A 27783-nucleotide genomic window follows, 5' to 3' on the forward strand; every position below is an offset into this window, starting at 1 on the left:
CACCTAACATCTAAACCATACACTATGCAAGAGAAATAATAGCAGCGAATGAAAAGTAAGAGTAAGAGGCTTTGGCAAATGTTTAAGAATGTTGATTCTGTTGTTTTTTACAGTACTGAACTTGACAGAAATAGGCAAGATATCACACCTACAATTTTCTTTGTTAAACATAAAAATGTTTGTCAATTTATGAATTATGTATTGATGGAATAATGGCAAAGTATTACCACTTAAAAGTAAGCACAGTACTAGAATAAGAATAAACACAATGATCTGTTATAGTTAAAGCTTCGTCCCAGGGTTTCATAAACTGACTTCCAGACCACTCACATGTAATCGAATCAAGCCTTTATTGAAGCACACCAGTGGCGGCTGACCAGAACATAAAGCTGTTCCCCTGATCAGCCCCGAACAATAGCAAGGACACTCCTTATAAGCCTGAAAACCGCAAAAGGGATGTTCAGGAAGGTCCAGCCAATGCAAGCAAGCCAGGAACAGAAGCAGGACAGTGCAGTCAAGCGGAGGGAAGCCTAATCAATCAGAGTTAGCCCAGTCACCCCAGTTACAGAAACAGAGCCCTGTTACCCTAGTTACAGAAACAATGTCCCATTAGGTAGTTCCATGTTCTTAAAGGTTTCTATAGCAAAAGGAAAAGAACATTTTGCCCCAGTTGTGACCTTTCTACTTGGCATGGTTGTTTTACAGGATGAAGTCATAAAACAAAATGGAGTCACATTTGCTCCTACTACTTTGTTTTCCATTATCTTACAGTGATATAGAATGCAGATGGGAAGACCCAAAAGATGGGGGATAAGTGGGCTGAAGGAGTAATCTGGTCAGTAAGGGCCTGGGGCGGCTTTTGGATTAGCATCTCCCTGTTTGCTGGGAGCTGCTTTCTAGATTCATTTCCTTAGGATGGGCTCCAGGCCTTGGGGACATTCACATTTCATTTCCTCAAGTACTGCTCTGGTTTCCTGGACTCCGTCTCAATATGGCTTAGAGGGAGGACTCTCCATTGTGGAAATGGGCTTGCCTGGGACCCAGGTAATTTGCTGTGACATTGTATGAATGTTTGAGAAAGGTGACCCTGCTCAAGGACCAGGGCGGATCTGGGTTTAGGGCGGTTCCAGGTTTAGGGTGTGGATCCTGCTGAGAATAGGGCGTATCCTGCTGCCTTGGGCGCCTGCTCCTTGAGTTCCCGTTGAGTTCTCCCGGGATTCAGAGAGTATTTGGTATGCAGAGCCCGGTGGAGTGTGTGGATTTTCCCAGAATATGCATGTAGAGTGCTGGTGACAGTTCGGGAATAAAGAGTTGCTGTTTGAATCTACAAGGCTGTGTGGTGGCTCGGTTATTTGGTGCCCAGCCAGACTGCGGCAGAACCCTATGTCATATACAAAATTAACTCAAAACGGATCAAAGAAATAACACATGGATCAAAGACTCAAACAGATTATTTGTACAGCAGTGTTCATAGATATACTATTTGTGATGGCCTAAATAACCCAAATGTCCATCAATGGATAAATGATAAACAAAATGTGAGACACACAAACAGTGGAATATTATTTAGCAACAGAAAGGAATGAAATTCTAGAACATGCAACAACATAGATGGACTTTTAAAATATTATGCTTAAATGAAATAAATCAGACACAAAGGACACATATTATATGATTGCACTTATATAACATACCTAAAATAGGCAATCATATAGACAGAAAGTAGCATGGTGGTTGGTTTCCAGTGACAGGGAGTTAGAGGGAATGGGAAATTTACTGGACACAGACGTTCTGTTTGGAATTATGCAAAAATTCTAGAAATGGATAGTGTTGATAATTGTACAACCTTATGGATGTCTTAATGCTATTGAATTATACAATTAAAATAGTTAAAGTTGTAAATTTTGTTTGGTGCATTATACTGCAATTTAAAAACAAAAGAAAAAAAGGCGGGGAACGGGGGAGCGTGTGTAAATCATGCTTGTGCCTCACTGTCTCAAGCATGTAGAAGTAAACTCATGTAACCAGTTGATCAAACAAGCTGGACTGGGTATGGTACAAACAAAAAGTAACTTTAGTCTTTTTTCTCCCATGATTCATTTCAGATATCTTCTTTCCACCTGCTTTATTATTTATTTATTTACTTATTTTGTCTTTTGATTAAAGTTTGGCAGATCCCAAAGCTTTTCTGACCATTTTCAATTAAGACAAGTCCTGGACATTATAATACTAAAACATTAAAACCTATGTAAAACTCACTGTCCACCCTCCAAAATAGTTTGCTTAGAGAGCTTCTGTGAGGGTGAGATAGAAAAACAAGCTTAGCTTCTCCCATTTCCTTGACTCATGACCTACAGATGCTGCTGTTGGCCTGTCTGGGCTCAAGAGAAAAAAAAAATCTTAATTGGTAAAGTTGTCATCTTATGTTGGAGCCCTCTTATTATATCATATTTTAAATGCTGAGCTTTTCTCTTCTGGGGTGATTATTGGATTCTCTAGAAAACCTTAGGCCCCTGAGATTCTTCTTAAACACTTCCCTTGACAGAAGCAATGCCTTCATCAACCAGGTGCTTGGGTTTCCCTCACAGGTGATGCTTAGGGTTCCCCAGATAATAGAGGCCCCATCAATAGAGCCCCCCTGAAGATGGGCCAGTGTGGGATACTTTACTCAGAGTCTAGTATATGACTTTCTGCAAATATGGTATGCATCCTTTCACCATTAAATTCTGGAAGTGCCCTCTATCTCTCCCCATCAGTGCTCATTGGATGGAAAGAAACCAGGGAAAGTTTGGCCCCTCAAAGTGCTCATTGTCTCCACAAACTCCTATTAAACATGTTGCCTTCTTGCAAATAGCTTGGAGGTGAGAATGTGCACATATATGCAGATCTAGTCCCTCTCCCACCTCCTGCATGGATGACCTTTATAACTGGGGAGTTCCTCAAGCCTTTGTGGGGTTACTCCCAAGGCAGAAAATAATTTAGTTTAATATCCTCCTATACTGGAGCATCAGTCACAACCTCTTTATGTTCCAAGACTGTCCTTTGCAAAGTATTGGGGAAGAGAGACAGAGACATGTTTTATCTGACATTCCTGTTTGGAGTACTGAATAATCCCTAGCCTTCTGTGTCATACAATTCCTTAGATGGATGAGATATAAGATCACCTTAATGTATAAACTATGCAAGCTACCCATATTCTCCCAAAATATATACAATGACTTTTAAAACGAAATCTTATTTGTAACTTTGCTGTTTTTATTAGTTAGCTTTCTGTCACTATAATAAATGCTGGAGATAAGAAAAAGGTTTATTTTGGCCAACAGTTTTGGAGGTTTCAGCCCATGATCAATTGCCCCTGTTGCTTTGGGGCCTGTGGCAAAGCAGCACATCACAGTTTAGCAGAACCACTCACCTCATGGCCAGGAGTGAAAAAGACGAAGCGGAAGGGGCTAGGGTCCTTCTGTCCCCTTCAGGGGCATTCCCCAATGACCACAAGGCCTCCTACTAGGCCTGATCTCTTGAAGTTTCTACCACCTCTTGATAGTGCCTAACTGAGGACCAAGCCTTGAACACATGGGCCTTTGGGGAATAGTCTACATCTAACCTATAGCACTGTTAAAAACAGAGTTTAGGTGATGAAGGATTTAGGGAGGAGTAAATTAGGTGATGAAGGATTTAGGGAGGAGTAAATTAGGTGATGAAGGATTTAGGGAGGAGATTTCTTAAAGAAACCGGTTAGTGAAATTGTGATTAATTAACAATATATATTTTTCCCATCAATATTCATTATAGTGAAAGTTTGGTAAACAGGAAACAATATTTGTAAGCTTCTTAAAGGAAAAAAAATTAAAAAGTTATGCATGAAGAGTTAGGAATCAGAATAATTTAGCAACAGAAGCTGGTCAGAATGAACTCCTTAAAACAGTGTAATAAGGGGCTGGGGATGTGGCTCAAGTGGTAACGCGCTTGCCTGGCATGCGCGGGCGCTGAGTTCAATCCTCAGCACCACATAAAATAAAATAAAGATATTGTGTCCACCAAAAACTGAAAAATAAATATTAAAAAATTCTCTCTCTCTCTCTCTTCTCTCTCTCTCTCTCTCTCTCTCTCTCTCTCAAAAAAATCTGTATTTCCTTTTAAAAAAAAGAGTGTAATAATATCTTAACAACTTTGAAAGAAAACAATTTCCAAACTAGAATTCTATACACAAATATCATCAAAGGAAAGCAAAGATCAGGATATTTTTAGACCTGCAAATATCAAAATTTTTCTTGGGCTGGGATGTAATTCAGTGGTGGAATACTTGCTTGGCAAGCACAGGGCTCTGGGTTAAATCTCCTGAAACCCTTCCTCCTGCAAACATATCTTCCAGGTGCTATTTCTGGATGTGAGCCAACAAAATTAGGGTATAAATCATAGAAAAGAAAGACACAGGAAATAAGCCAAGGATAAAGGAATTCACAAAATGATGGTAAAGGGTTATGGCCATATGACACCCATGCCCCACTGTACCTAAAGTCCTGGCTTCAGGATTGTGACTCAAGAGATAGACCCATGGAGGAGTGTTGTTACCAAGATATGTCCCCCTCATGCATTGTCTTTCTATTTTGAATCTGCCTGGCCCAGGTTCTTGGCAATCCCTGGTCAGCCATGGCCACGCACTGTTGAAGTTCCTGCCTCTCAGTGACCTGTCAAAGGAATCATCTGAGAACTTCCCTTTTATCCCAGAGTTCTTCCTTGATGTAGCCTGAGAATTGGAGTTGGCCACAATGCACTAGGAGCAGAGAACACAAAGCAACCTATTGTCCTGGCAGGATTTCTATTAGAGGCTGCTACCTGGCCCAAAAGATAGACAGGTTGAGAATCCAACCATGCACCTTATATCACAGTCTGACCTGCTAACTTCCACACATGGTTCTCATAATACTCGTGGAAGCTGAAGCCAAACTAGCTCAGAGAAACTGTTCCCACCAATTATTTTGCTAGGGACTTACCTCTGACAGTGGCAATACCATTTCTTTTCTTGAATGGCTAAGGATGTGCTTGCTTCTAAATATTTTTCACCAATCCCTTTCACAGTCATTTACATGTAAAAAGTAATTAATAAAATAACACATTTGACAAAATAGATGAAAAAGAAAAAGGAATAACTATGCTAACAAAAGCTACTAGAAACCCAGAGACAGATTTATAGAATAATACATACATTGAAATTTAAATAATGTACATAGTTATATTAAAACTATAAAAGTATCAAAGTGTAGCCTGATTTTCTAAAATTAATAGCCTTTAAGAGCGGGAGACAAGGCATAGTGGCGCCCACCTAGAATCCCAGCATGTTGGAAGGCTGAGGCAGGAGGATTGCAAGTTCTAAGCTAGCCTCAGCAATTTAGCAAGACCCTAAGCAACTTAGTGAGATCCTGTCTCAAAAAATAAATAAATAAATAAAAAGGTGTAGGGATGTAGCTCCATGGTAAAGTGCCCCTGAGTTCAATCTCAAGTACAAAAAAAAATGTGAGGAACATGATAGATTTATTTTAATATTCTTTAAATTTGTGGTTATATCATCTTTGCAATAGAAAAAATACAAGTACAGATACATCCTGTATCTTTATAAATGGCCATAATAGTTGTCAAAAATGCTCTAGCAAACCCTTCTAAGATGTTCCCAAATGGCCTTGCCATAACATGCATTTAATACACATTTATACCTACTATCTCCATGCCCACCCCCCATCATTCCACTGATGAAGCATTCCTCAAGGTATAATACACATTCCAGTGGTTAATTTTCAGTCCTTACTATGTATGGATGATCAATATTACTTTGCACAAGTGACTGCTCCTTTATACTTCAATGCTTATCTGTAAATATTTCCATATGTAGCTCTAAAATATAACATTAAATAATAACAATGCTTTGATATTAACATTTCTGTCATGTGTTGACATCTAACCACCAAGGTGATGGTATTAGGAGGATCTGCCTTTGGGAGATGACTAGGTCAGGAGGGCTCCATTCTCATGAATGGGATTAGTATCCTTATAAAAGAGGCTTGGAGGAAGCTGCCTTCCACAATGTGAGGACACAGAGAAGATGCCACCTCTGAGGAATGGGGCACTCACCAGATATTGGATTTGCTGGAGTTTTGCTATTGGGCTTCCTTCCCAGCCTCCAGAACTATAAGAAATAAATTTCTGATCTTTGTAAATTATTCAGTCTAACACATTTTGTTATAACAACACAAATGGAGATAGACAAACAACATAAAATATAATTAGAATGTCTAATATAATGAACAACATTTTCTTAATATCATCAAATATCTAGTCAGCATTTCAATTTCCAATTGCCTAGTAAGTATTATAATTACTTTCAGTATGTTCATGGAGTCAGGCTATAAATATAGTCTACACACTATTTGAAGCTTCTGTCATCTCTTAACTTGGATTATTGAAATTGCTACCTAATGGATTTATCTATTTCTATCTATTCTTTCTTCCTTCTAGTTGTGATTCATAGAAAGCAACTAGAGCAATGCTTTTCAAATAGAATTCAGATCATGTAACTATTCTGCCAACTCCTGTATGTCTCAGGTTAAAAGCCTTTACAACAACAGACTATAGGATCCTCTATGATCTGCCCACCTCAACACCCTGAAACTGGCTCTTATCTCCCTTCCTCTCTCTCCCATCCCATATCATCCTAGACAAACCACCCATTTCGCTTTTCTTCAGAAATGTTAAGCAAATGTGGATCTCAGAACATCATTCTTGCTCTTCCCTGGAACATCCTTCTACCATCTATCCATGTGCCATGCTACCTTTACTTCCTTCATATTTCTGCCCAAATGTCTTTTTATTAATGTAAAAATAATTACTTTCCCTGAACTCCCCTGCTCCAACACATACCTTTGTTCTTTCTTCATAACACTCACCATCTTCTGACATATAACTTGCTTATTTTTTACCTGTCTTATTTTAATATTAGATTGTAAATTCAAGAAGCTAACTTGCTCATTGCTATATCCTAGTGCCTCTAGCATGATGTTGGTATTCAGTAAATATTAGCTGAATGAATAGATGGAAGAATATAAGAATACATGCATTAGAATCATAGGAAAGGTGGCTCTTCAGATGTTGCTGCATTGTATTTTGAAAGCTTTAAAGGAAAGAAAAGAAATAACGTTTTTAGAGATCATAGAGAATGAAATTAGAGCTAGGAGATTTTTCTTTATGTGTGATGTTAGAGATTTTCTTTCTCATAGATTGTAGCTAGAGATGGATGTCAAACAAACGGTATTGGAGCTGAAGGTGTTCCTCAATGTCATTTGCTTTATCTCTGCAAGTTCTTGCAAGATGTTTTTTTAAAATGGACTACCAAAGGGGTAGGAACCTCATCTAACTCACCTAAACCATAGGAAGCTAACAAGTTGTTGATAAACAGACAACATCTCCTTCCCATAAAAAATTGTGAAGACTGAAAAATTTGATTCGATAGCAATTGGACTAAATGGGATTGAAGATTGTAATTAGAGGGAAGGGAGCATACAGAAAGGTCTCTTATTCCACTGACATCTTGAAAAACTTCCCTAACAGGAGCTATTCCTTCCTATCCTTAGTTCATTTTATTGTTTTAAATGAAGGTCCATGCATGAAGGAATAAGAGGCATTTTTTAAATTCTCTGTGATCTCTAAAAATGTCTTCACTTGAGGTAGAAATAACAGGTGCTGAAATACATTTGCATCTGTAGAAGTTCAAGCTTCCATATCCAGTGTAGCTACAAAAAATGAGCGTGAACTTCCTTCAAAGCACCATGAGGGAGACAAAAGGTGTGAGGTGAGAAGAGATATAGAAGGGATAAAGTAACGCCTACTTTTCTTACTTGGTATTTACCCATTTATCTTCCCTCTAAAGAAGTATACACCCACATACAAAAACCTGTAGGAGAAACAAATTTCAATATCCTCCTTGTGAAAAAAGCAAAATGTTACAGAGACATTGTGATGCAATGGGGACCATCTGAAGGACACTGCTAACATTATGAGGTCAGGAAGTTTTGCAGAAATGTTTGCCTGTAGGAAACGCGTTAGACCTAAGCCAGCCTTCCTCCCTACTAACATCCTATGGTAACTCTTACTCCTATCCATAGGCTGGAATTTTGAGATCAAAAGAATGAGACTTAGAGCAAAAATTGAGACAGCAGAGCAGCACTGCAGGAAACGGAAGGTTTTTCACATTGGCAAATAAAACAACTTTTTATTTCTCTACAGAAATAAAAGATTCCCTGTGTCCATATGGATATCAGAGACAAAAAGCATTTCAGCCCTGCAGTTTTGATTAACAATTTCAGAATAGCCGTGAATGGGTTTCAAAAATTGGTTGAAGAGACAGCACTCCAGAAAAAAGGTGAAAGAGCAGGCTTGTTTTTCCCAAAAGAAGGTAAGAACAGTGATTACAGGGAAGTAGAGTTGGGGAGGTTGATTAGAACTGGGAAGTGTTTGAAGCCATCAGAGAAAACCAGTGTAGCTTAATAGCAAGGACACCAAATGTGGGTCCTGAAGATCTGAGTTCTTGTTCTTTCTTTGTCTCTAAATAGCTAATTTGACTTGGGGAGATGTTTTTCCCAATTCTCTGAATCTTCATTGTCTCAATTTTAAAGTTAGAGGATTGGATTAAATGACATCTCGGGGTTCTTTTGTAGGCACTACGATTTGATTGCTCACTGGTTGACCTGGGGTTCACAGTAGTTAGTGTATAGTGACCATGTGGAAAGCCTTATGTGCTGCTGTGTTAGCTTTCTGTCACTCTAACAAAATACCTGAGATGATCAGCATAAAAGGAGGAAAGGTTTATTTTTATTTTACAGCCAAAACCCAATTATTTTATTTTTGGCTAAGAGTTTCAGAGGTTTCAATCCATGGCCAAATGGTCTGTTGCTTTGGGGCACACCATATGGGGAACACATAATAGAGGAAGCTGTTTGCCTCTAGGCAACCAGAAGGTAAAGAAAGAGAGAGAAAGGAAGTTGGCTGTGGTCCCAAAATCCCCTTCAAGGGCATATCCCAATGATCTAACTTCCTCCCACGAGGTCCCACCTCTTAGAGATTTCATTACTTCGCAATAACTCCACAGGCTGTTGACCAAGTTTTTAACACATGGGGCCTTGGGGGGCACTATTCAAATCACAGCAGCCATCCTTCTATATCTATGGTTATCATGATACCATAAGGACTTTTGGAAGCAATACAAAGTGTCCTGTTTCACTATCTTTCCATTGTCTGGGACAGTCCTCATGTCTCTAGGCAGGCATGATTTGAGCATGCTAAGATAAGGTGAATGTAGTGGACAGTGGTCTGCCAAGAGTATGACTGGCAGAGAACCCAATGCAGAGCCATGGCCATGTTCAAGGGGATTAGTATAGTATGCATTTGGGGGGCCCAAGGACAGTCATAAAGAGTAAGGCTGAATAGCACAGTCAAAACCCAATAGAACAAACGCTCTTATTGAAATAAAAGGAACAAGGGTCAAATAATTGCTAAAGGGACAATGTGACCTGCCTTATGTGTGCCAGGTTACTTAATCATATGTAAGTAAAAAATATTCATTTTGGGTGTTTGTACCCAAACCAGTATTATTTGAATAGCATTTAATAATTTATGTTATTTTAATAAGTATGATTTAATATGATTTGCATGGCAATCTGAATAGACAAAGATTACTAACATGTCCATTTTATTTCTGAAAAGACAGGAGGTAGAGATGAGTCACCTGCCTAAGTCACTCAACTTTTAAGTATTAGAGCTAGGTGGTGTAAGTCCTGTTAGATATGCACTTTGGGTAGTTTTGTACTTGGCGAGGCTTTCTAAACATCTCAATAAAACTTAATTTCCCCCAGTCAGTTTATTTCGTTCTCTGTAATTGATTTTCCAAATTCTTACCATCTTTTCTGAAATCTTCTATGGGATCTCTGCCCCTCCCAGCCAAGTTTCCTATATTATATGGGAAAGCATGGCCCAAAGACATGAAGTCTCTCAAATTCCCTTTCTTCCACTTTCAAAGTACCTAAAGCAGCACCTGTCCTCCCTCCACCCTTCCAAGGCGGTCACTTTGCTACAACAGCCTCAAAAATCTCCTTTCACTGGCTTTGTCCTCTCAATCTAAAAATATACTCAAGCGCCCTGACCTTGACTTTCTCTTCCCTTTAGCTACCACTGTATATCTCTCCTTTGCTTCTCCACTAAATTTCCTTACAGCATTACCACTTCATTGTCAACCTTCTCCAGCCTGGCTTTCCTCATCACTTTGCTGAAAATGCTCTTACTAAGGTATTTGAGAACCTAACACAGTTGCCAAATTCAATAAATTGTTTTCCCCTTTGCAGCCCACTTAGCCATTTTGCTGCATTGACACTGTTAGCCGCCTCTGCTTCAAGAAATGCCCTCCCACTACATCTTTTGTCATAATACTCTCTTCTGATTTTTCTCCTTTTCATTTTTTTCTGTGCCTCTTTTTCTCCTTGAGCTTTGCCTACTGTGTTCTCACTGGGTGTTATGGTATAAACATCATTTGCCATGCCAGTTTATCTGGTATAACCTTTGACTGGGTCATAGTATTTTTCTCTTGGGTTATTACAACAGCCTATTAATAGTCTTCTTGACGAGAGTGATTCCTTCCTCTATACTTTTCAAAAAGCTTTTCCTTTTACAAAATTAGATCTGCCATATTCCTGGCTTATTAGCTGACCTCTGAAATCCATGTATGTTAACTTGGCATGCAGGCCCATTAACAATCATGCCTCAACTTACCTTTCTAGTCTCTGTTCCTGGCACTTTCTTTCTGCACCTTCTGCCCTATCATAAACTTTTTAGCATTTCTAAGTATGTCAGACTCTTAATCATTGATTTTGCTGCATCATTCCCCCAATGTACAATTCCTTTCCTCCTTTTCCTTTTCTTTCTTTTTCTTTGATACCTGTAAAGTCCTGTTCATCTTTTAAGATCCAAATAAAATATCACTTCTTTGCAAAAAGTCCCAAACTTCCCCTAAGGAAAGGCATCTTCAGACTGCTAATGCACTTATTGCTGTCTTAAGGAATTTACCTGATGTATTTAGCCTGCTGAAATATATATATATATATATATATATATATATATATATATATATATATATATATATATATATATATTCCTGTCCCTTTTCCCCCACCATTGACCTATGAGTGTTTTGAAGGTTTTGCAACCCTAAGGCGAGCACAGTCTGATGTCCAGGAGGTTCTCCTTAAATGTGTGCTTCACAAATAAGTTAACCTTGCATCCACTGAGAGGCTTGTAATCACAAACCTGCATTGAATATGTCCTCCCTATATAGTTTTTTAAGATTAGATAAAGAGTAATTACTGCTAGACAAATGACTGTGACCAATGACTACTGTAACTGAGGCACCGGTCTGAAAGATTGAGAAGGAAAAGTATAATTGTAACTTATATCAGGCTGCTAATACTGTCTGAAATAAATTCATATTCATTAATAATCATTAGAAAATTAGGCCTACTGTTTACTATAGGCAAGAAGCTAAGAATGAGAGAATGTTTTTAATGGAATAGTTGTCTATCTCAAAATTGATATTAGGTAGACTGCAGTAATTTGTCCCAGCAATATTGCTCTTAAATCTTGCCAATGACAATGATAGAATCCAAAACAAACCAGGACTGGAAAATCTGATCAAACTTATTACATGACATTTACAAGGAAACACATATATTGTTCTAGTTAGTGTGAATTTAAAATAACTAAATAACTATTTGTGTGTCTCAGAGTAATTTCAAGTTTAATATGACCAAAATGGAATATTTTATTTTTCCCAAGGAGTGTAGTCCTTTCCCAATTACTCCTGTTTTGGTAAATAGTACCAACATTTGCTGAGTTCTGAAACCAGAAACCTGAATGCCATTCTAGAACAAGTTTCTCAACCTTAGCACTATTGACCTTTTGGTCAAATAATTTTTTTTTTCTGTATACATGTACGTGAAGGTGGCATTGGGCTGTCCTATGCATTATAGGATGTTTAGCAGCATCCCTGGACTCTATTCACTAAATGCCAGTAGCACACCCACCTCTAGTTTTGACAATCAGAAATGTCTCCAGACATTACCAAATGGCTTTTGCACAGGTTTGCATGTGCATGGGTGTGTTGTGTATGTGTGTTGTGTATATATGTATATGCATGTGTTTGGGGGTGGGAGTGGTCATAATATCTTCTCTGGACAAGAATCTGTGCTCTCAACTCCTGCCTTTCCTTCACTCACCACTTTTGTTTACATCAATTTTTATTCCATTGTAAGTCCTTGTAATTCTACTTCCAAATATATCTTACCATGTCCAATGGGATCTATAGGGTACTCATATCACTTATCCTCCAACTAGGAACACTTTCAAGAGCAAAAGAGAAAGAGTGTGTTATTGATAATTAAGTTGAGAAGTATAAGTGAGACTCTCTATAGCAGTGAGACATGTACAGTCAACTGCAGTATCATCATGGCCCAAGCCTCTGAAGCCCTGGGTTCGATCCTCAGCACCACATATTTTTATGTGGTTATAAAAAGTTATAAAAATAAAATAAAATTTAAATTAAAAAAAAGTTAAAAATTAAGTCAGATTATCCTTTCCCTCTGTGAAACCCTCCAGTGTAGCCTACCATAGTGCTTAGGATAAAAGACCAACTCTGACCCTAGTTTAACCCTCCTGCGTGTCTGGTCTTAGCTCATAGCACTTTCCCAGTACCCACTAAACTATACTTACTCACCTTCCCAGAACACACAGAGTTCTTTCCAACCAAGGCTTTGTGTTTATCAGCCTTTGTCTAAATATTCTTGTCTTCTTTACAAATGACTGACTCCTTTTTTCTTAGCTTGATATTAAATTTTCCTTAGTTTAATAGTCTTATCTTCCTCCTTAAAGAAGCCTTCCCCGAGGTCCCCAACATCATATAATTCTATCACAGTTTCCCATTGATTGCTTTCATCCCACTTATCTCATTCTATAATGCCATTTAGTTTTACTTTGCACTGAGGTTGACATACCCATAAAGTCAACAATCCACAAAGTGCAATTATAAGCTTAAGTGTGGAGCTTCATAAATTTGAACATTGGTCATCGTACCTATAGCACCAACCAGACAAAGACAAAGAACATTTATAATCTCCCAGCAAGTTCCCTCATGCCTTTTTCCAGCAATACTACTTCCTACCTTATGAATAAATAACCGCTAACTTAATGTCTGTCTCTATTAATGAGCCTTGCCTGTCACCATCTGTGAATTGTTTGTTCACTTTTTCATTTTCTGATCCTCTGCCTAGAATATAAGCCCCTTGAGAGCAGGAATCCTGCTTGCTGAGTTTTCATTCTAAGTCACATGTCTAGCTCAGTTTTGACACACAATTCTCAATATAGTTGTGTGAACTAAATAAAAGAATCTGATCTCTGTGTACAGTTCGATAAATCATTGCATCTAACTCTTTTGTGACCTTAGAGTCAACAGTCTTACTGAAACAGACCTCCTATGGAATTGTTTTAGCATCGTGAACTTCCTCAAGCCAAGAAGGAAATTGAGAACGTTTCCCCTGGCCCAGGAAGGCACTAAGGAAGCTGAAGCTGTGACCCATTCTCTAACTAGAATAGCCTAGTTAAACCTACATATGTGTATCTCCTGGCTTTTGTTTCTATAAATTGTTACTCCTTTTGTAAGACTGAAGGAGGAACAATCTAACTGCTTCTCCCCAGGGTGCTCAAACTGCATTAAATTCATTTTTCCTTTCTGTATCGCTTGCTTATTTCCTACATGGGTGGGTGACTGAATCCAGACAGCTGGGATACACACAGTTTTCCTAACTTGGCTGCAGGTAACATAACCCCAGTAAATCAGTATATTTGGCAAAATGAAGATTCAAACAGTGGTGTATGTGTGTGTGTGTGTGTGTGTATGTTTATGTTTACACAGCGTCAAAGAACCAATTATTGTTCTTTGCACACTCTACCTTTCATTTCATTTCAGTTGGTGAAACTTTTCACAATAAGAAAGAAGTAATTCATTTTCTTATTTTGGGGTTCCTGCCCAAAATTTCTAAGATAGCTGAAACAAAGGCTGTAGAGAAAGCACAGTCTACCAAAAGCAAGATATTTTCTACAGATTTAGTATTATTTTAGCCAAAGGCCTAGTTATGTTTCCAAAGACAAGATCTTTAAAATGCAGATAAATTTGATTTTTATAGGTTGAAATAAGGAAATGGAAGGTTAGGAAATAGATAAAAAGCTGAAATGTGAAATATAGGCCTTGGAATTTGATGAAAATGTAATTGTGCTTTTTCCAATGCAGATGTCATTGACTATAACAAGTTTTATTCATCGGTTCAAGAACTCTTTGGTTCAGAAGTGAAGACTCAAGATGTGAAATGCTTTTATAGGAAACTGTGCAACAACCCTGATGCATCTATAGACTGGTGTGAGGTAGTCACTTTTCATGTTTACAAGAAATTCAATAGTTGTCTTTGTTCAGAATAAAAAATTAAATCAAAGTATTACTTCCAGAGAAGTTAAATCTACAATATGTATGTATCATGTTTCAATATCTATAGTCACACAATATAAAGTGGGTAAACTAAGTGCCAGTTTAACTATAGTCCTGATGAGTAACTCTTAAATATTTTTAGGCCAACCAGTAAATTGGAAGAACTATAGCTGCCATTAACAACAATCAAGACTTTAATAGCCTTAATTGAAAAATTTTTTCCTTTCCATTTCTTTTTTTCTTTCCTTTCTTTCTTTCTTTTTTTTTGGCGGGGAGGGTAGGGGTGGGTGGGAGATTGAGCTCAGTCCTTTTTATTTTGTAATTTGAAAAGAGATCTTGCTAAATGCTAAGACTCCTTGAACTTGTAATCTTCCTGCCTCAATGTTTCAACACTGGGATTAAGGAATGTACCACCACACTTGGCAAAAATATTTCTTTTCAATAGCACAACTATATATAAGTGTTCAGTGTGTCTACATTCTTAATATATAAGAAGGTGATTGATTACCTCTGTCATTCCTTGAGTTTTCTGGTTGGTACAATATTAACTCTTGAAACACATGTATATAAAGTAGTTAAATAATTTATTTTTTAGAGAGAGAGAGAATATTTTTTTAATATTTATTTTTTTGGTGGACACAACATCTTTTTTTTTAAGATTGAGAGAGAGAGGGAGAGAGAGAGAATTTTTTTAATATTTATTTTTTAGTTTTCGGTGGACACAACATCTTTATTTTATTTTTATGTAGTGCTGAGGATCGAGCCCAGCGCTCCGCGCACGCCAGGCGAGCGCGCTACCGCTTGAGCCACATCCCCAGCCCTAGTAATTAAATAATTTTAAAAATTACTTCTCTTTCAAAAATCAGTAGATATAGCAGACCAAAGAAAAAGTAATAATTTAAAGAATTTGATGATCACATTTAACAAGCTGATGGATATGTATAAATGGAACTTTGAACCTAAGACATAATACTCAAACTACATATGTGACTATCACAAAATTGAACATCTGTTTGTCTAAAAAGAATACATCAACAAACTCCAATAGAACAAAATGAGAAACAAAATAAAAGATAGTCCAAATCCCAAAACCAACAAAATAAGATAAATAAAAAATTAACAATTAACTTTGGAGAAAAAAATAACAAACAAAAAAAGATGTCTACTAAGGCTTTAAGGAACACATAATTCCCATGTTATATTGATTATTTTTATAGTCTAAGAACAGCAGAAAATCTATCCAACTCAACTTTATGAGGCTAAATTAACACTGAATTGAACAAAGGAACTAAACCAATATTATTTGTGAATATAAATACTAAAGTCCTAAATAAAATGCTAACATATTGACTTCAGTTGTGCATTTAAAAATCATTTCCAAATAGAATTTACCCCAGAAAATGAAAAGGATAGTTCAATATTAGAAAAGCCACTAATATACTTCTTTTAATAGGTTAGGAGTAAAAAAAAATACAAAAATCTTAATCAGAGGTCAACAAACTAAGGCCTCAGGCCAAGTCTGGACAGCTACCAGTTTTTGCAAATAAAGTTTATTATAGCAGGGCACAGTAGTACATGCCTGTAATCCCAGCTAGTCTGGAGGCTAAAGCAGAAGGACTTCAAGTTTGAGACTGGCCTGGGCAATTTAGAGAGACCCTATCTCAAAAGAAAAAAGAAAAAAAGGCTTGGGGGTAGAGCTCCCTGGGTTCCATCCCTAGTACTTAAATATATATATACACACACATATATATTCTAGAACACAATAATACAAACTCATTTACGTATTCTCTAGAGCTGCTTCTGCCTGATAATACTAGGATTGAACAGTTCTGATAGAGACCAGATAGTATGCAAGTCAAACTGCATAGTCTTTTTCAGAAAAAGTTTGTTGACACCTGATCTTAAAGTAAAATAAGAATAAGGAAAATATTTGACAAAAGTTCAATAGCTATTCCTGCTCTTAAAAGAAAAAAGGGGCTTGGGGATATAGCTCAGTGGAGTGCTTGCCTAACATGCAGGAAGCCCTCAGTTCCATCTCCAGTACTGTGCCAAAAACGAAAACAAAAACAAAAAAACTTAACAGAATAAGACTAAGAGGACATTTCCTTAACTTGATGGTTTCTATTGCTACTGGAGCAAATTACTGAAAGTTTAGTAACTTAAAGAATTATGTCAAAAATTCCATGGATCAGGAGTTTAGGAATAGCTTAACTGAGTCTTCTGCCCAGGGTCTTGCAAGACTGTGAGGTGTTGGATTATATTCTCATTTGGAGGCTCCAACTGAGAATAATATGCTTTTAAAGCTCATTTTAAAGCTCATTCAGGTTAACAGAATTCTCGTTCTTGCTGTTATAAAACTGAGGGTCTCAGCCTTTGAATGGCTGGAGGCTGGAAGCCACCCCCTCCTCCTAAGGACTGTCTGCAGTTCCCTATCACATGGACCTTTACAGGAGCAGTTCACAACATTTCTTCCTTAAAGGCCAGCTTGAAGGCTAGCTTCTTTTATTGTAGGCTAAAACATAATCATTAGAGAAATAGTTCATTTGCCATACTTTGTTGGTTAGAAGCAAATATCAGTTTTGATCATATGAGAAAGAGAGATTATACAAAGTGTGAGTCATGTTTATGAGTAGAGGAGAGGCCCTTTTAAGAATGTGTCCACCATAGGAACTTACCAGAAGTGTATTTAAGTAAATATCATATTTAATGATGAAACACTAGTAACATTCCCATTAGAGTCAAGACCATGAAAAAGATGCTTCAACTTCAGTGTTTTGTTGAAGGTTACAATGCAAAAAGAAAGGAAAAAAAAAAAACAAGAAAAGGCTAAAAATATCCAAGAGAATCCTACAGAAAACTATTGGAAGTGAGATGAGAGCTGAAGAGAGTCCAAAGAAGATGAACATGTCAGAATCAATAACTTCCACAAACCACAATAACCACACCTCGGCTCCACTAAAACTATCAGGAAAAAAATTCCATTCAGAGGAATAACAAATAGTACAGAATATCTTGGGATAAATCTATTAAGGAGTATGTAAGACTATGAAGCCCTACTTGAAGGAGTAAGAACAGAAAAATAGAAAAGCTTAAATTGTCTCCAAATTATACATTTAATAGAATCTCAATAAAAAGCCATTTTATAGTTAATGTGGCTAGAACTAATAGATACCTCAACATACTAGTAAATCAATTTTAGTACATGTCTATTTGATAATTCCTATAAATATTTCAGTTTGCTTATAGCAATTGAAAACTATTCTCGAAAACTTCTGTGAGTACTAATAAAACTTAGATTATCTACAGATTAGTTTGGAGATTCTTCTATGGAGCATATATCTAAAACATATTCATTTTTACAAGAAATGAAAGTAAACATAGGATTTTCACTTCAATTTTTGCGTGACTATGATATCTAATTGAAATCAGAATGTGCAATATATATGAAAATATAAAATCTGGGCAAAAATAGAAATATACACAAGTCATTAGAAGGATCATGTTTCAAAGGTAATGAATTCTGATTAACAAGCTTCACTCCCTTCTCTTCCATGAGCCTGTTGCTTACATACAAATGATGTTTTACCAGAGACTGCACTATAAACATTTTAGTCCTACATTCATGACTAATTTCCTAAGATGTCTTGGATTTTGAGTTGTAGTTTTCTGAGAGGTTTTCAGTTCTGTAATAGAATTTTATACAGTGATGATCTATTTTTCTAGAACATATTAAGAGTTATTATTTATATTGCTAAAATCAGAGTGAATTATACTCAGGATACATTAAATAGAACTTCTAAGTATCTGCCAGATATTACTAAGGAAGGGAGACCTGGTATACTGAACAAAGGTTGGGCTGGAATTTAGATATGAATTCCTGCTTAGATTGTTTAGGTAAAACCAGACAATCAAAAACAGCTGAGAAAATCTGGATTTATCCTTAGTGAAGATAATATAACAAAACCTCATAAAAGCTTTCATAGGAAAGATCATCATCCTTGAGGCTGAATTCTTATACACTAGAGACCTGCACAAACCAAAGAGTTGCCATTAGTCATGTGAGGCTAACTGAACCCTGGAAATATGACTAGTCTGAATTGAAATGTTCTGTAAGTGTAAAATACATATCAGATTTCAAAAGCATATATGAAAACAATGTCTAAGTATCTCAAAAACAACTTTTTGTGTTTACCTGCCAAAATTATATTTTGCACTGGCCATGGTGGTGCACCCCTGTAATCCCAAGTGGTTCGGGAGGCTGAGGCAGGAGGCTCACATGTTCAAACCAACATCAGCAATTTAGTGAGACCCTGTCTCAAAATAAAAAATGTGGAAAAAAAAGTGCGCCAGGGTTGTTTCTCGGTAGTTAAGCATCCCTGGGTTCAATTCCTGGTACAAAAAAATGAAAAATGAAAAATAAATGTGTGTATGTGTGTGTGCATGTGTGTGTATGTATTGCATCTATTAAGTTAAATAAAATGTATTAATAAAATTGATTTCATCTCCTTCTTTTTACATTTTTAATGTGGTTACTAGAATATGTAAAGCTTTATATGTGGCTCACATTTCCTTTCTACTGGATAACATAGAAAATGTCAGAAATAGAAGTAGAATGAATTCCTCTTGATCAGAAAGGACAAATTTTTGTGGGCAAACAATTGAAAAATTTAGAGTCCTTGTCTGACCATATCTGATAGAAGGAGTCTAAAATTTTTAGTTTTTGGAATTGCCTCATTCTACATAATGACTTTTGTAAAATTCCCTTTCCTATGTAATTAATTGGACTAACTATGAAGTACTCAAAATCAGTTTTAATATAAAAAGAATAATCAAGTCACCTATGAAAGAAGACCTGTGACATTTTCTCTGAGAACACAAGCTTGAGAGAAAAGGTTAAGCTTTGCATTTTCACATATAATCAGGGAAAATGACACAATTAGCCATGTGATTGGAAGTACCCATCTGAAGAATGTGATGTCAAAGACTTTTTGTTAACTAGTTTGACAGGGTGAACGTGCAGGCCCATCTCTTAAATTTGGGCAAGAGTACAAGTAGAGGTTCATATACCATATGTCCAAATATTTTAAAATTATAAATCCAGTAAATTGTTAAACAAATGGGTTCTGTCCTCCAATTTTGACAAATGTAACTTATCAGGCCCTGGAAGTCCAGATTAAAATTTAAAACTTGATCTCATACTCCTTATAGTTTCACACTGAAACATGGAAACATGGTGACAGCCGGCCCTGGCCAGCCTCCCTTTATTATCTCTACTGACTCTATCCCACATCTTAGGGGCTATGTGTGCACATATAAGAGCACCTGAGTCTACAAGACTAACTTCCATACCCTCACCTCCGCCAACTCTATTCCTTGGCCACCTCTCAGACCTAAGGTTCACTCAGCTATGATTTTCAGTCCCCCTTCCTGGAGATGGACTTGGGTGAAAGATTTCATGGGCTCTGGTAATAGAGTCTGGGCCCTTTGGCAGGGAATTCTGGGTTTGATTTTAAAAGTATTGGCATAAACAATGGTCCTTAAACTTGCATGAAAGAACTAGACTAAAACTGTTCAGTCCCAACATGGTAGCCACAAGCCACATGTACTAAATGAATTTAAATTAAATATAAAGACAATTGCTCAGATGTACTAGTTACATTTCAAGTGCTCACTATTCATATATGACTAATAACTATTTTATAGGACATGACAACTTAGAGAATATCACCTTCATCACAGAATGTTCAATCAGACAGTATTGATCTAAAAGCGTAGGTCCCAGGGTATGGGTCTAAAGGCAATCCTGCAAGTATGACTGTTTTGATGCAACAAAGTAGAAAACCAATAAATAATCAGGGAAAATGATACAATTAGCCATGTGATTGGAAGTACCCATCTGAAGAATGTGATGTATTTGTTAACAAAAACTCTCATCCAAAGAAAAGTGAACTGTCAGTGACTATACAACATCATATAGAAGCTTCCCCCCACTCCTGAATCATATAAGGGTGCAACATGAATGTATTTTTTCCCAGGATTTAGGCTTTATCACACTGTGCAAATCCTTTGGATATTCTTCTGTATACTGGTAACTTGAATCCAACTAAACGTTGATTAATGTGATTTGAGAATCACATATCCTCAATGTTTTCTATTTTCTTGTAACTATTTCTCATACATCCAGTGGTTTATGTGCTTGAATATCTAATGCAATAGTTTTGGTCCATTGAAATAGAAAAAGGTGTGTATAACAAGTGTTTCATGCAGAGATTCTAGAAGTTCATTGATATTATACACTTATATCGAGAAAGCCAGTGCTCTCAAGATGCCCCATAAATGCCAACAAGTGAGACATAGTGTTCACAAAAGGACACCTATGTAAACAGGCCTAGAGTCTCCGTGTCTGAGTCTCTATGTGCTTGATGGTAAATCCGTTTACTTGGAGTTCCACAATAACTGAGAATCTAGCTTCCAAATGCAGTGAAGTACTATTCTAAAGCAAGTCTGGATGATTTTGATTATAGTGATGAGGAAATTGAGTCTCATTCTCTCTGACAACTCCTTCTCTTTCTTTTTCTCATTCTCTTTCCATTTAGAAAATCAAAATCTTCTTACATTTGTAAAATGTCTTCTTTTTTATATATACATCCCTTTCAGGTTTTATTTAATCTTTACAACAGTTTCATCATATAGGTTATAGAAGATAATTTATAATAATAAGGATGAGGAAAACAAAGCACAGAAAGTTTGACTGACTTTTATCTAAAGCCACCTAGAAAGTCAGGTTTGGTCTTGGAGCTGAGATTTTCTCATCTAATAACTCATGACATTATCCTGTTCCTTCACTTGGGTTATAAATCATATGCAAGTTTAATAGGGGAATTGTGACCAGCCTTTGACAGACCTTATGTTTATGAAGAGTCACCTGAGGGTTGAGAAAATGATGCAAGAAGATTCTTCTTTTATTGTCCTGACATTTTTCTCACAAACTATCTGTGCCAATGCATTTCTCTTTTAACCCATGTGCCCTAATCTTTCTGAGTTTCAAATCTGTCATTTGTAAAATGGAAATTCAATGCTGGAAGACTAGCTTCATTTTAATATGGTTTGCCTGGTTTGTCTCTTTAATCTATTAGCTAATAATAATCTACCAAGTAATAAGAACTGAATTTATTCTTTGAAAGTCAGCCACAGACATATAAATCTGATTCCAAAAGATTTGTAGGAATATTGCTATTGTAGCAATGCCACAAAAAAATTGCACTTTGGAGAATAATGAAATCTTAGAACTCAACTAAAACATTGTCTGGACCTTCCCTTTCAATTTCTAATGAGAAAAATTAGATGTAAAGGGAACTAAAGGAAGATGATGGCCTTAAGTTTACCAAGTGAATCAGCCTGGTACATCATGATCTACTTTCTTTAAAATACTACGTGAATCTGTATTTCCAGGCAGCTTGTAAAAATTTTTTTTAGGAGCACATTACAAATTCATTTGGAGTCATACAGTATCATTTGGGTTGGCTATAACAATTATTATAAAGCTAAAATTATTTTTGCTAACTTCAAAAATGTTAACAGAATGTTCCAGGGTAGGTTGAAAAATAAGCCACATGCAGGTTTTTGTATTATTCTACCTGCTTTTCATTTTCTCCATATGTTCTACAATGAACATATATTCCTAATGTAATTTAAAAAACAAATCACTTAAAGCATGGAACAACGCCTACAAATAGCATATTTGAAAGAAAATTAATACTCTAATAATGGTAATACATCTGGTAGTCATAAAATGCTCAAACTATTTCACATTTTACAATGACTAGACTAATATTTGAAATGTTGAAAGAGAAATTTGAGATCCTCGAGGTAATAGGTTCGTCATAGGAAAAAGAGATATGTTTTGTTCTTTAACATTATTTGCTTGAAACATTTCCTTTCAAAATGTAAAACTTCAGCTATCTCTCCTGAAGTACTTCTGCTATGTCTTCTGAAGTTTATCTGGTATAATCTTAAAATTTTACTAAAATTTTTTTAATAATTTGATATTTTTAGTTTCCTTCAGAAGTTATTTTGAGAAGCATTGTGATATGGTGCTATTACCAGTAGAAGTAGCAAAATGGGTCATTTCCGTAAGAGCAGATGTTCTACATGATGGCATCTACTTGCATGTAGAGCACATAGATACAACTGCAAGCTGCACTTATGACAAAGTGCATGGCTAATGTGTGTCTGGTAGGCAGCATGGGTGCTTAGTGGACAGTTTTAAACCATCAAGGAGGACACCTGAGTTCTGTTTTTTGTACTATACCTGGAAAAATCAGGAATTATACCTCAAATGTTAATGATGGTGTCAGTAGCTTTTTGTTGCTATGATCAAAATCCTGACAACAAACAACTTAGAGAAGGGAAAGTTTATTTTGGACTCGGTTTCAGAGAACATCATAGCTGAAGGACTTGATGAAGGATAACTGCTCACCTTCTGATACCAGGAAGGAGGGAGAGGGAGGGAGAGAGAAAGGAAGAGAGAGAAAGAGGGAGAGAGAGAGGGAGGGGGAGGGGGGAAGAAGGAGTGGGGAAGGGAGAAGAGGGAGGAAGGAGGAAGAAATCAGGAATAAAATATAAACCCCAAAGATGCACCCCACAGTGATCAACTTCCTCCATGCCACAACTGCCTATAGTTAAACATCTATTAGTCCATTTAAATTAAACAGATTAATCTACTGATTAGGTTTCTGCTGTCATGATTGAATTATTTCACCTCTGAACATTCCTGCATTGTCTCTCATGAGCTTTTGGAGGATACCTCACATCAAAACCATAACACTGATTGAACTCTTTCCTACCTGGTACTTGGTGTCACCTAAGTACTCTCTAATCTTTCTAATCACAAGTAATTTAATTATATACTTTCTCATTTAATCTTTATATTAGTGCATCAGATGGGGGTTATTACTGATATCTTTAGTTTCCAGATGGAGAACACTCAGGCACAGAGAAATTAAGGAAAATCGCCTGAGGTTGTATGACCAGCTGATAGTAGAACTAAGATTTGAAGCCATTTCCAAGTCCTGAAATACCTTATACTACCTCACATGAGACATTGCTCATGGATTTCTTCCCACATCTGTTCTCAGAAACCTTACAGATATGTTGTAATTATCTCCATGAAAATTAGAAATCAGATTAAATGACTGTCTGTAAACTGCTTTTTGAAATCAGGTATCATAGACATATGACACATTATTTCAAATTAAATGACAGCACAAACTGGAATTCTCTTATCCTGAGAAGCACTGGAATTCATTCGCATAGAAACAAAAAAGCATTTTTATTTCCATTGTCATTTCACATTATCATCTGAAAATTACTATTTCATACTATAATCTAAGGTTAAATTGGCTGGCAAATGTTCACAATTTTAAAAAATTGTAGTGAATTTAACTTGTATTAATAATGTTTATATGTTTATATGAGGGTATAATAGGCAGACTTTTTGGGCAGCGGTGGGTACCAGGGATTGAACCCAGGGGTGCTTTACCACTGAACCACATCCCCAATCCTTTCTATTTTTTATTTTGAGACAGAGTCTCACTAAGTTGCTTAGAGCCTCATTAAGGTGCTAAAACTGGCCTTGAACTTGCAATCCTCCTGCCTTGGTCTTCTGTGTTGCTGGAGTTATAGGCAAGTGTGATAAGCAGAATACTAAAGGTGCCCCTTTCCTAAGATTCCTATTCCTGGTTATTCAGTCAAGCTCTAATCTGGGTAATGCTGTGAATGGACTTAATGGATTGATAAGGAACAAATCAGCTGAACTTAGGGAACTTGTTCAAATTATCTAGGTGGGTTCCCATCACATGAGTTCTTAAAAACAGGACAGGAAGGAAGGAGATTTCAAGCATAAAGGCGATTTGAAACTCCATTACTATTGTTGTATATATGGCCAAAAACTTGAATGGATGTGAAGCCTAATCTTCCCCCAAAGACTTCAGTAAAAATCATGTCTCTACTAGCTCTTTGATTTTTGGTCCAGCAAGACCCCTCTTGGACCTATGGAAGTGTGAGTTAACACACAGTTGTTACTTTAAATCACTACGTTTGTGGTCACTTGTTTTGGTAGCAATAGAAAAATACAAAAAGGAAGTTGTCAAAGTTCAAAAGCGAACATCTGCTGTTACAACCAACAGAAAACAAAATGTCACTTTAAAAGGAATCCAAGCTCAACAGTAATGTAAGGAGGTGAGATACTTGGAGAAGGAAACTGGACAAGAGAAGAATGAAAAATAGGATTGAGGATTATTATCTGTACTGTGGTTGACTTTAAAAGGTTTTTTGCTGCTTTATTTGTGTTTTTACAATGGGAAAGATTTGAATATGCTTGAATGTTAAAAAGTCAGTAGAAAGGGAGAGATTGAAGATGCAGGGGAAAGAAAAAAGGAGATAACTCTAAAAAAATGAAAGCAAATGGGATGCAGAGAACAGATGACAGGGAAAGAGAGACATAGCTTCCTTTCAAAGGGAATGAAGGAGGGAAGGATGGGGACAAGAAGCTAGAGAAGCTCTTGTCTTGTGACCTCCATCTTTGAAGAAGAAGGTGAGGTCAGCTGTTGAGAGTGAACCAGAGGTGCAAGGTCTTAGACCCTTCAGTTTTCCCTGCATCTCTGCCTCCATTTCCTCCTGTCTCCTTTGCTCTGAGTTACCTTGGATTCCAGGAACAACAGGTCTGATCCATAAAAATCTTCTGATGTGTTGAAACTGCCCACCAGACAACAGCAACTTTCTTATTGCTGACAAGTCCCCACCTGACCCGTGATGAGGTAAGGAATGGACCAGACCAGGTCTGATCAAGATCACCTGCTTTGACAGCTGTGCAAAGCCTTCAACTATGCAAATCCCCAACCCTTACCCTCATTTCTCTTTCTACAAAATCTCAAGTCATTTTCAATCCCTTGAAAACAGGGCTAAGAACACAAAACTCTTTTACTTCCTAGCGTAGCTACACTGATTAAAGTTCTTTTCATCATTAACTTTTTCTGTTTGATTTTGGGGGCCATTAACTTGACCTGATTTGTTGGATTACCAGAGTCAGGCCTCTGGCCTAGGTCTCTGGTAACAAGTAGAGTCACATGTTTAATGGGAGTGGAGAAGGTTTGCCATTACTCCTGTGATCAATGCAAGAGATCACCGAAGGAGACATGGAATGATAGCCAAGAGACTCTGAGACCCACTGAGGCTGGAGCTCCTAAGGAATTGTTTGTCCTGACTGCGGGGCTAGAAGGCTTTCCCCAAGTTAATCAGCCATAGCAACATGACCACAAGGAAAGCAGCAGCTGAATTCCCCCAGTGGTGAGGTTTCTTGCCAGGTCAATGCAGTAGTGAGAAAAGGACTGGAAACGTGTGGTTGAGAAGACAGACCACACACTCTACATAGTGTAAGAAAGGAAACAAAGGCTGCAGGGAACTGATGAATTTGGATAGGAAAAGAGCTGAATTTTCTTTCTGATTCTGGTTGACCATAGAAGTCATATAACTTTATCCCAGAGAGTTTCCATATATTATCAGTTTAAGTCTTTCTTATGGGAGAAACCAGTTCAATCCCTAAGTAGACCTGTGGTTATAGTCTTCATAGTATTTATAACTTTTCTGTCCCTTCCATAATGCCTTCTAATCTAGGCTCTCTAATGATAATAACAGCTATTTAATTTTAAATAACATATGTGTCAGGTGCAATGCAAAATGCTTTACAGGAGCAATGTCATTTAAACATCATTAAAAAGAACGCATAAGTTTACCCTTTTATTCTAGTGAGGAAGAAATTGAAACTTAAAAAGGTATTTGTCCAACTAACTGAGTATCTTAGTACAGGAACTCAAATACTGAGCCATCTGACTACACAGCACACACTCTTTTGGGTTTTGTTTTTTACAGTACTGAGGATTGAACCCAAGGCCTTGTACATGCTAGGCAAGGGTTCTAACTCTGAGTTACACTCCCACCCCACAGCACATGCTCTCGCCATGAGACTGTGATTCAATGAGACAGGGCAAAGGGGCAGATCAGTACATGACCATTAACTGGATAATGCATCAGTAAGTGATGATAGAGAAATCACAGCAACAAAAGATCACTGTCCACTAAAACAGATCTTTTTTTTTTGGTGGGGGGAGAGTACTAGGGATTGAACTCAGAGGCGGTCAACCACTGAGCCACATCCCCAGCCCTATTTTTTTGTATTGTATTTAGATACAGGGTATCATTGAGTTTCTTAGCACCTCACTGTTGCCGAGGTTGGCTTCGAACTCACGATCCTCCTACTTCAGCCTCCCAAGCCACTGGGATTACAGGTGTGTGCCACTGCGCCTGGCTCAAAGCATAGATCTATTAAATGCACTTTCTTTCTCCTTCATCGGTCCTTCAGAGAGAATTAGATGTTAAACCCAGAGATTTTATGCCCATGAAAGATGAACAATGATTTCCGAAAAATAATAAATTAGTTAATTTTTTATTGAGCACTGGCTTTGCTGGTGGGAAGAACGGAAAATATAAGAGGAAATCTTGATGATCCAAACTTTCCCACAGAGTGAAGTCTAGTGGTAAGAAGGGATTAGGGCAGTTGCCACCTGTTGTAAGATTTGGATGATGTGGGTATGTAAAGGTAGAAGTAGTAACATGTGAAGCAACTAACGATAAGATATATGATAAAATATAATGCTGAGCCATCCTTTAACATTGAAATAAATTGTTATTAAAACAAAATGATATGTGATTGGTTTCAATCTACTCTCAATTGAGTCAGCTTACTCTCAAAGTTTGATCACCCATGGGCAGCTTGTTTCAAATGCAGCCTCTCAGACCCCACTCCAGACATGTGGAATCAGATCTGCTATTGAGCAGGATTCTGGGATGGCCGGTGGACACCCTGATGTTTCAGAGTACTCCCTAGTTTCTGCCATTCATTTATTAACAAGGATCACCTAGTCTCAACTTTGTGAGAAATACCGATATATTAGACATGTAAGAATTTAGTTTTAAGTAATTAAAAAGAATTTTTTAAATCCTATTTCTTTAAAAAAAATCTCATATAAGTTTATGAGAATTTTATTTCTGTTTTTTCATAAGACAATTGAAGAACAGTGTGTTTTGAGACAGGCGTCTTGCTAGGTTGTCCATGCTGACCTCAGTCCTTTGGGTTCAAGTGATCTTTCTGCCTGAGTCTG

At 37.1% G+C, this 27783-nt stretch overlaps 1 protein-coding gene across 1 annotated transcript in view; it reads left to right on the forward strand.

Moving 5' to 3' along the window:
- Positions 1-8297: 8297 nt before the first annotated feature.
- Wdr64 (WD repeat domain 64) overlaps positions 8298-27783 on the forward strand; it is a 135580-nt gene continuing 116094 nt past the window's right edge. The window contains exons 1-2 of the mRNA XM_046432506.2: positions 8298-8443; positions 14375-14505. Coding sequence (XP_046288462.1) covers positions 8299-8443; positions 14375-14505 — 276 coding nt within the window. The 5' untranslated portion in view covers position 8298. The remainder of the gene's footprint in view (positions 8444-14374; positions 14506-27783) is intronic.

This window comes from Marmota monax, unplaced genomic scaffold (genome assembly GCF_021218885.2).
Source record: "Marmota monax isolate L192 unplaced genomic scaffold, Marmota_monax_Labrador192_F-V1.1 WCK01_AAM20220418_F8-fsc00090, whole genome shotgun sequence".
In the NCBI taxonomy this organism is placed as follows: domain Eukaryota; kingdom Metazoa; phylum Chordata; class Mammalia; order Rodentia; family Sciuridae; genus Marmota; species Marmota monax.